This window comes from Porcisia hertigi, chromosome 33, assembly GCF_017918235.1.
Source record: "Porcisia hertigi strain C119 chromosome 33, whole genome shotgun sequence".
NCBI classification, from domain to species: Eukaryota; Euglenozoa; class Kinetoplastea; order Trypanosomatida; family Trypanosomatidae; genus Porcisia; species Porcisia hertigi.
The window spans coordinates 1130705-1140501 of NC_090592.1; the positions used below are offsets into that span (position 1 = coordinate 1130705).

The 9797-nt window shown below is 56.8% G+C and overlaps 3 protein-coding genes across 3 annotated transcripts; all 3 read left to right on the top strand.

Moving 5' to 3' along the window:
• Nucleotides 1-143: 143 nt before the first annotated feature.
• On the top strand, nt 144-2744 carry JKF63_02301 (uncharacterized protein; the record flags this gene model as incomplete). The annotated part of the gene is made up of 1 exon (XM_067898341.1): nt 144-2744. One exon carries the CDS (start codon nt 144-146, stop codon nt 2742-2744), a length of 2601 nt encoding a protein of 866 aa, XP_067754498.1.
• Nucleotides 2745-3953: 1209 nt separating this feature from the next.
• JKF63_02302 (uncharacterized protein) lies at nt 3954-4451 on the top strand (the record flags this gene model as incomplete). Its single annotated transcript, XM_067898342.1, has 1 exon — nt 3954-4451. The coding sequence occupies one exon, from the start codon at nt 3954-3956 to the stop codon at nt 4449-4451; it is 498 nt and encodes a 165-aa protein (XP_067754499.1).
• Nucleotides 4452-5471: 1020 nt separating this feature from the next.
• On the top strand, nt 5472-6911 carry JKF63_02303 (uncharacterized protein; the record flags this gene model as incomplete). Its single annotated transcript, XM_067898343.1, has 1 exon — nt 5472-6911. The coding sequence occupies one exon, from the start codon at nt 5472-5474 to the stop codon at nt 6909-6911; it is 1440 nt and encodes a 479-aa protein (XP_067754500.1).
• Nucleotides 6912-9797: the final 2886 nt, after the last annotated feature.

The following is a 9797-nucleotide window of genomic DNA, read 5'->3' on the forward strand; positions in this document are numbered from 1 at the left end:
CCCTTTGCACACTCATAGACACATAGACGGAAACGGCGCACATTCTATTCACCACTCGCTGCTGCCGCCGCCGCCCCCCCCCCCTCCTTTGCGCCTGCACCACCTACGCATCTTCCAAACCAAGATAGCGGCGGCGGTTCACCATGCTCACTAACCGCACCCTCACGGAGGAGCAGACGGTGATTCGGCGGCACTTTACAGATTTTTTCGAGAGTGAGCGCTATGAAGAGAAGTACCATGCACGGATTCAAGACATGATCGTGGCTGGAAAAGCGCGACTCCTCCTTGACGTCGGTGACTTGCTCGACTACGTCCCCATCAGCGCGGGTGGAGATGGTGTGGACGGCGTCGGGAATGGTGGGAGTGTCAACGAGCTAGGGCTTTCCCTAGGAGCCAATCTCATCCGTCAGCCGGGAAAATACATTCCGCTTTTAGAGCTAGCGCTTCACGACGTTGTGCTTCGGCAGCAGCCCGAGTACCTCAAGGTCGACTACCGCTCTCGCACTGTACACGCCGGTTTTGAGGGTCCCGTCGGCCGTGTCCTGTCACCACGCGAGCTGTACGCCCGCCACCTGAACACTATGGTGGCGCTGGAGGGCATTGTGACAAGGCAATCCACAAACCGCCCACGCGTGCTGGAGACGGTACACTACTGCGTTGAAACGAACAAGTTTGCGAAAAAAGAGTTCCGCGATCAGTTGACACCGATGATTGACAGCTCGCACCTGCCAACAGTAAACGTGATGCCCAAGACGGACATCGAAGGCCACGCCCTGCGTACCGAGCTTGGCTTGTGCACCTTTATGGACTCGCAGTGCGCCGTATTGCAGGAGGCACCGGAGCGCGCGCCGACCGGGCAACTTCCACGAAACGTTGAGGTGCGCTTTGATGACGACCTCGTCGACGTCGTGAAGCCCGGTGATCGCGTGCTGCTTGTGGGCGTGTACATGCCATACACAACCTCAGACAGCAAGAGCTTCCAGTCGATTGTACTGGTCAACCACGTCGTGGCGACACAGGCCTTTAGCTTCCTTTCTCGCCCGATCCCGTCCGTGGAGGATCGACTCACTCGCTATGCCCAAAAGTGCCTCGAGCAGATCGGCCCCAGCGGTGTCTTGGAAACCCTATCGAGGGCCGTTGCCCCAACGATCTACGGAATGGCGGCGGCAAAGCAGGCAATTTTACTAATGATGGTCGGTGGTGTGGAGCGCATGTCTCACAACTCACACGTGCGCGGTGATATCAACATCCTCCTCGTTGGTGAGCCGTCGACGGCCAAGTCGCAGCTGCTGCGCTTTGTACTCGGTATCGCACCCCTCGCCCTTAGCACGACCGGCAAGGGTTCCTCCGGTGTCGGGCTGACAGCGGCTGTGGTGACAGACAGCTACACCGGCGAGCGGTCACTGAGCGCGGGGGCGATGGTCTTGGCAGATCGAGGTATTCTCTGCATCGACGAATTCGACAAGATGGGTTCGCAGGACCGGGTGGCAATGCATGAGGCAATGGAGCAGCAAACAGTTACGATTGCGAAGGCCGGCATTCACGCCTCGCTGAATGCTCGATGCAGCGTACTGGCGGCGGCGAATCCGATTTACGGATTCTACAGCGTGCAGCATCGCTTGGCTTTCAATGTCGGGCTGCCCGAGTCGCTGCTTTCCCGTTTCGACCTAACCTTCATTATTTTAGACCAACACGCCTCCGACTATAATCGACGCATTGGCTATCACATCCTGCGCAACCACATGACAGCGGAGGCAGTCAGACACGACGAGGTTGAGTCACGAACGGTTGTCGACAGCCTCGAGACGGACGGTGGCAGGGGGAGTACCAACGGCACCACGCGTGACGGGGGAGGTGAGCGTAGGGGCCATCGGGCCCCAGACGGCGAGGAGGGGGGCACCGGTGAGAGCCGTCTTGACCTGCGTATGACTACGAACAGCACCGGCGAGTCGATTGTCAGCATCGACTTTTTGCGCACTTTCCTGCAGATGGCCAAGCGAGGGTCACCGCTCCTCACCGAGGCGTCGCGTGATCTCGTGTGCCAGCACTACGTGCAGCTGCGCGCGGAGCAGCAGGACGGCGGACGCGACGGTTTTTTCATAACGCCACGTACGCTCGACGCAATCGTGCGTTTATCCACCGCGCACGCCAAGCTTCGCCTTTCGCCGACGGTGGAAGAGCCGGACGTGACGGCAGCTATGGCCCTCCTGCGCGCATCCGTGAACGCCGCAGCAACGGCAACACAGCAGCGAAGAGATGACAATCAACATTCGCGGGCAGAAGTGTCCGGCGGGGCCGCCGGCACCGAATCCGCACCGGACCGGAAGCGTCCAGCCGCTGCGATGGAAATGCTGACAGCCCAAAACAGCCCCCCCGAGGGAAGCCCTCATCAGCGCCGAGCCACCGAGGACCACGCCGGCAGCAGCGCGTTGGGGAGCCGTCACCGGAGTGGCGAAGCGGCATTTGTAAGCTCGGACACAGGAGCTGCAGTCACTCCGGATGTCCCGAGGGCCTTTGAAGCGGCAGCGGTCGACATCAATCTCAACCGGCGCGTAATCGCAGTCTTGAAGGACCTGCAGCGTGAGCAGCGAAATGGCGTGCCCCTGAATGAGCTACACGACCGTCTCGGTGGGCAGACGACGTCAATGGAGTCGCTGAAGCGCTCCGTGATGCAGCTGCAAGGAGATGCCTTCATCTTTGAGGGCATCGAGGATGGCGGTGACAATACTATTCAATTTATTTAGACTGTGTATAGATTGGCTTGGTTGGAAGACAAAACTCATGACCGTCTCCTCGTTACCCCCCTCCCCCCTCACTTTTTCTTTCCCTCCGTTCTCGACCCTCGGCGACGCGTAGGGTAGCGCAGTCTTTTGCATAACGGTCGTGGAAACGATGATAGGTGAAGCACACCCTTGTGAGCGGTGTCTCTTCCGACTTTTTTTTTGTGTGTGTGTTGGTCTTTTGTGCGGTTACTGTAGACTCGAAACACACACACACACACACACACACCTTCCCATGCGGGGGGTTCCGTTGGTGACCCCTGTTTTGTGTGTTTTGTCATAGATGAATCATTGAGGGGGTAGGTAGGTGAAAAGACGTGCCAAGGGAGATGTGATGCGTGGCATCGCAGCTATTCTCCAGCTGACATCAGCGCACGCTTACTTTTTCTCCTGGTCCCCTCCACGTCCTCCTCCCTCCTCCCTCGGTCCGTCACGGTCGATCAGAAACGGGATAGACCTGCGGTGGTGAGGCGGGGGAGGGGAGGGGAGGGGACGGCCTTCGGCGTCTTTGTGTCCGTGTGCGCTTTCTTCTCTTCCCACGTTGCAGTCATCTTTTCATGCTGTGGGAAGACGCACATTCAGCAGCACCACACACACACACACACACACAGGGGGTGCTGGGCAAATGAGAAAAAAAAAGAAACGACAACGAACACAACAAAAAGAGGAGGAAAGGTACACTTTTTACTCAAACGCTCTCTTTCACATGGATGCGAACCAGCGTATCACCGCCGTCGCAAACACCCGTGTGTGTGTGTGTGTTGGTGGTGGGGGGGGGGGGGGGGAAGAGAGGTGGCCTCTCTCTTTCTGGCTACTCTGTGCACGCTATCCATAATCACCTCTTCACTGTGCGCTTCCCGTACGCCAAAAAAAAAAGGGGGCCCAGATATTCACGTTGTGGCGAGCCTTCATTCTGAGTTGTCCGCGCCCCCCCCCTCGCCCCCGCCCTTCTCGCAAGACAGACGGGGTGAGTACGGAATAACAAACGGACAGACTCATTCACACACGCTCTATATGACCAACTTTTTTTTGGACCCCCTTTTTCCACACGTGCTTTTATGAGCACCCTCACCCATCCCTCCGATCCCCCAATTGAATTTTCTCCTGTGCTCCGCATGTATAGCGGTGTGTGTACGCGCGTAGTGATAGCACGACAAGAAATCTTCTCGAAGTATGCCCAGCAGTGGACTTCAGACAACACCGCGACTGCTGGCTCGCGGGAAAGCCGGGCCGCAAGTTCTGGGCGTCGATGTGCCAACCTTCTTCAACTTTCCGTACCGCGCCCAAGACACATTACACCTCTACCGACACTTCCTTCAGCTAATTTGTCACCACTACGCCCCCGAAGAGCGCAAAGACCTGCTCTTTCGGCTTCGAAACGAGTTCTCAAGCAAACGGCACCTGCGCGGCCCCCGTGCCATCTCGGCGGCGCTGAAGCGTGGCGAGGGAATGCTTGCGCTGCAACGCCAACTCCTACAATCGCGCGAGGTGCGCCGAGGCACGTCGCGCGAAGGTGGGGCGCAGTGTGTTGACGCGCTGTGGAATCAGTTCCAGGTGGTTTCCGGGCACGTTCTCCCTGGCCTGCGCAATTACGAAAACTCGCTCCCCGTATCAAGCGGAAGCTACGTTACGCAGGCCAGCACTAGCAACGTGTACTCGCGACGCCAATGAGGACAACGTGATCCATGTCGCGCGCGGGGGCGACACAGAAAGGAGTAATGTGAACACACGCCACGGCAGATGTGCTGCCGTTTTCAAGCAGAGAAGCGGGTGTGTCGACAGCCAGGGACATTTGCACGTCGTCGAGGAGGACGCGTTGTGAGGAGGAAAGAGAGGGGGGCTGACACAAGGCTGTGTCTGCCTTTACGCATCCCTTTTCTCGGTAGCCCTCTCTCCCCTATTTTAGCCTTCACGCAAAAGCACTGTGCGCGCCTCCTTTCCTGCAAATGTAGCCTACCTTCATAGGCTCATTACACATCCGCCCGCCCCCCCCCCCTTTCCTCCTCCTCCCAAACGCCGCCACAGTCCAAACTGCCACTGCTGCTCACCTTGATCCCCTACCGTTACCAACGCCCTTCTCCCACATGTCCTGCAACATGAGCTAAACAGCAACCCGCTTACACACGACGACTGCGGTTACCTCAAAGGAAATAAAAATGATCCTCACGGTGCCCTCGTCGCCTGTTTTTCCCCCTTCTCTGTGTGGACCGCGGCTGCCTCGCACTACATCTTATCTTCACACAACACACCTAACATCATCAGAACTACTATGGGCAGACCAACGCGCACATCGTCTGCGGCGTTGTGTAAAGCGCGTCTTGCTCTTGTGCGTGTGTATTCGACTGCGTAACCCGTTGATGGAGGGGAAAATCCGGTGGCGGTAGAGAAAGCGGTGAGCCGCTATACAGGCTCCTCAGATTCTGCTCTGTCATGCGATGGGTTGCACTCATCACGACCGTGGCTACTCACCATGGCTTGCACGTGCGCATCTCACCAGTATATCTGATTCTCTCCCCTCTCTCTCCCCTTATAATGTGATACCCTTCGTTTCGCACTTCACTACTTCTCTTCCGTGCGGAGCTTCGCGTCTACCCACGACGTCTAAACTTTCACAGACACTCACTCATCCCCACTCTCATCGTGTGGCTGCTACATGCAATCATTCAGCGTCATCTGCGCGTTCAGCAAATCATGGGTTTCGGCGCTCTCCCGACTCGCGCCCCACGGCGGGTCGTGGTAACGGGTATCGGCATGGTCACCCCTCTTGGGCTGAACGCCGTGGATACGTGGGCGGCTGTGTGTCGTGGACAGTCCGGCGTTCGACCACTTATTGAAGCTCCGCATTTTTTGCCTGGCTTCCTCCAGAAGGATAAGACACTGTCGTCACAGCAGAAGGCAACAGCACTGAAGAAACTTGTGGATGCCTTGCCGTGCAAGGTGGCTGCGTCAGTTCAGCCGCCAGGTGAAGCCCCATGGACAGCTGGCACCACGAATAAGACGCCGCGCGCGGCGGACCCGTTCGCGCCAACGGCCCACGAGACGCGCGGGTTGCGATTCTGCACGCGTGCAGTGGAGGAGGCTCTCGCGGACGCAGCCCTGCAACTATCATGTGAAGTACAGGATCGCTGCGGTGTCAACATTGGCATGGGCATTCCTTCCCTTGCCGATGTGACGGATGTTTCAGCGTATCTGTGTGGAGATGCGATAACCTCTGATGGCGGCCAAGTGCACTACGGCAAAGTACATCCAATGTTCGTGCCAAAAATGCTGGGCAACATGGCAGCAAGCAGTACGGCCATTCGCCATAAACTGCGCGGCCCCATTGGTAGCAGTGTGGCGGCGTGCGCAACGGGGGCGCACTGCATTGGCGAAGCCGCGTCATGGATCCGTGAAGGTCGCGCGGATGTCATGGTGTGCGGCGCAGCAGAGGCGTGTATCACGCCTGTGTCGGTGGCTGGTTTTACGCGGATGCGGGCGCTGTGCACCCAGTACAACGACACCCCATCATCTGCCTCGCGGCCGTTCGACCAAAGTCGCGCCGGCTTTGTCATTGGCGAGGGCTCAGGTATCTTGATTCTTGAAGCTCTCGAGCACGCCATGGCGCGGTCGGCGCCACGCGTCTACGCCGAGTTGCGCGGGTTTGGCGTATCATGCGACGCCTACAATGTCGCCGTGCCGCACCCTGAGGGACTTGGAGCCCACCGCTGCATGATGCAAGCGTTGGAGGATGGTGGAAGTATTCCTGCCGCCGCCGTGGGCTACGTAAACGCGCACGCAACTGGCACTATTGGTGATGAGATTGAGCTGATGGCAATACAACGCGCACTTCGACCCTCGACCTCACTCCCCCCTTCTCCGCTATACGTGAGTAGTGCGAAAGGAGGCCTGGGTCACCTGCTTGGCGCTGCGGGCAGCGTTGAGGCGGCGCTGGCGGTCTTGGCGTTGCATGAGCAGCGCGCGCCCCCAACTGCAAACCTCACTACGTCATGTGTCACTACGGACCAGGAGAAGTCTGGCTTGGTGTGCATTCAAGGAACCTCCGCACAACCACTGCCAGGTTGTGAGGCGGTCATATCGACAAGCTTTGGCTTTGGTGGCATCAACACGGCTTTGCTGTTCACACATGTGTAGCACAAATGAAAAGGGGGCAGTAGACTGGCTGAGGGTGAGGGGCGGGGGGAGTGAGAAGAGGCTTACCTCCTCCGCAAAACGCCACGCTTTCGTTTCTTTTTGGGGGGTTGTTTTGTTGTGTCGGTGGCACTTGCCCCTCCCTCCCTCCCTCCCTCCCTCCCTTCTCTTCTCTTCTAGTCGCTTTTTTTTTTTAAATAGTCGTGTTGTCCGTCTCCGTGCTCCACAGTGTGGTGTTTGGCCCCCACTCCCTCTGTCCTTCACGGAGTATATACCCCCCAAATGCAAGTGCGTATTGGAAACACCGTTTACGCACTGTTGCGGTGGCCCCACCCTCTTCCAGCGCGACTCCCTCTCAGAGCCGCAAGAGGTCAAAGAGCCTAGTAGGCGCTTTGCTGTGTACCTGACAAGTTGCGTATGTGTAGAAGAGTAACCACGGACACGTATCGTGGTGAATGATCAGCTGCACGCGACTGCACGCACACCCACGCAAGTCAACGAAAAGAGGGGTACCTTCAAGCAAGACCACCGTACACTTGTGCTTTCACAGGAAAGTACAAAAATGGGGGGAGGAAAACACGGTGACCCCCGCTTCACGTAAGAGGCACTGGGGGAAGGGGAGGAGGAGGAGTAAGGGGGGGGGCAGGGCGGGGCGGGGCGGAGCGGGGCGGAGCGGAGCACACCACAGCGAGGTGCGTCGAGGGCTCAGTGCGCCACTCCGTGGCGAGGTGACGCAGTTGTCTATGCCCCCCCCCCCTCCCCTTCTGAACACTAGAGACACTTACTGGTGAGTGGCAACGTCAAACTCTGACAATGTGGAAATGGCAGAGCGTACTCACACACACACTCACACACATACACAAGCCTTTTCGGACATTCAGGGCACGGATGGGTGTACAGTCGCGTCGTCCTACAACAGTGAACCCCGTTTATTCCCACCACATGATGGGCACAATAGAGTATCAGCGCTCCTCAATCTCTTTCACTTGGCCCTCATCGCCCATTAGAGTGTTGAGAGCTGGGACCACGCCCAGAAATGCACTATGTGTCGAGCGGCGCGCATGGGGCGACTGTCGGGCTACCTGCGACGTGGAGGGGGGGAAGGAGGAGGCACCGTCGCCTTGTTCCTCGTGCAACTTCAACCGTCCGCTAAAACAAAATCTCCACACCCGCACAGAGAGTTTACCTTCAATTTATTATGCTTCTGTTTTGTGTGTGTGTGTGTAAGTATGGGGGGGAGGGGGTTGTACCACGACCGCGCTTCATTGGTGTCGCGTTACAACTCTCTCTCTCTTTGCCCCCACCTGGCGACGATATGCCATGAGGGAACGTGTGCGCGACCACCACCACCCCAACCCACCGACCCCCCCCCCCCAAAAAAAAAGGGATCACAGGGGAACCGTCGCGACCTCGTATGAAAAAAAGAGCATTTGTCCTGGTGTGTGAGACCACTCACTCACGCACACGCGCTGAAGGGCGGGTTGTAACAGGGCCACTACACCGCGAGCGCTCTCTCTCATGCTTTACACATTCACTCACGACCTTTATCCTTTCCTTCAACTTTTCTTTGCCCCCCTTTCCTGTCGATTTCTCTCTGCGCATCGCCACTCCTTTCCTACACTTTTCCTCAACCACAACCGACTCCATACTGCGTCGCATACGGTGTACATGTGTGTGTGTGTGTAAACATTTTTACACACATACATATACTTGTATACCACTCACTACTTCGCCTCCGTACCCTTCCTCCCTCCCTCCCTCCCTCTTGTCTATCTACCTGGACGGCTACTGCAACGACGTATTTATTTCGAAATTGGTCAAGGCAATTCATCGCCCCAAAGCGCCCCCCCCCCTCTCCCCTACCGAATACGCAAATCTTTTTTTATATATTTTAGTGAATTCGTTTCCCCCTTCTTTTCTTTTCTCCGTCTGTTTTTTGTTTTCATTTGCGTGTGTTGCTTTATCCTATCGCTTGTACCTCCCCCCCCCCGAGTTTGTTGTTTTGTTCTTCCACCACTCCCTTCCCGCTCCCCTTACCTCCCACTCACCCAAGTCCAGTTCCCCTTTTGGAACTCGTTTTTTTTTTTCACACTTCTTTCTCAGTTTGTGCCTCACTCGTACTCTCCTCTATAGTCCTCTTCTTTTCTGCGTGAACCCCTCCTCCTCCTCCTCCTCCCCTCTTCCTCCTCTCTTTATTTCTTCCATATCTTTTTTATTTTGCTTGCCCACATCTTCTTGGCGCCGCCCCCTTTCGACTCTCTACACCAGACATCACCCTCACGTTTGACTCCTTTGTGTGCACACGCGTGTGTGCGTGTATGTACTGGTCCTGTACTCCTCCCTCGTCGCATCCCCTTTCCCGACCCTCACTGTGCACTGGTCTTCGGTAATCATCGCGGCCTCGCCTTTTTTTTTCTGCCACCACTCCTCCCGCGCCGTGGCTGTCCCAGCGAAGCAATACCGCTTTAGCCACAGGAGACTCTGTCTTCAGCCGAATCTGAGAGGTAAGCGACAACAGCAAAGGACACAATCACTGACGCTCACAACAGACGCGCGCACGCAGCATTGCACTTGGCGCTGTCGTTTATCTTGTGAACAAGTTCTCTCTCCCTCCCTCGCGCCTGCGCCCTAACTACCCGCGAAGTCCTTCCACCCTTTTTCTTCGCCCCTCGATCAAGTCGAAGGAAAAAGGCAAAAATCACTACGAAGCCACTTTTTTTTTTCGAGGGAGGTGTGAAGGCTTGGGGGAAAACCTCGTCACTTGCACAGACAAGCCTTCTCCCAATACACGTCCGCGTGAACGGACACTGAGAGAAGGGCCCTGGGGCAGCAAAAAAAAAAAGGCATACGTGGACGAACAGAGAAATCTCAGGGAAGCCCCAACAAGGC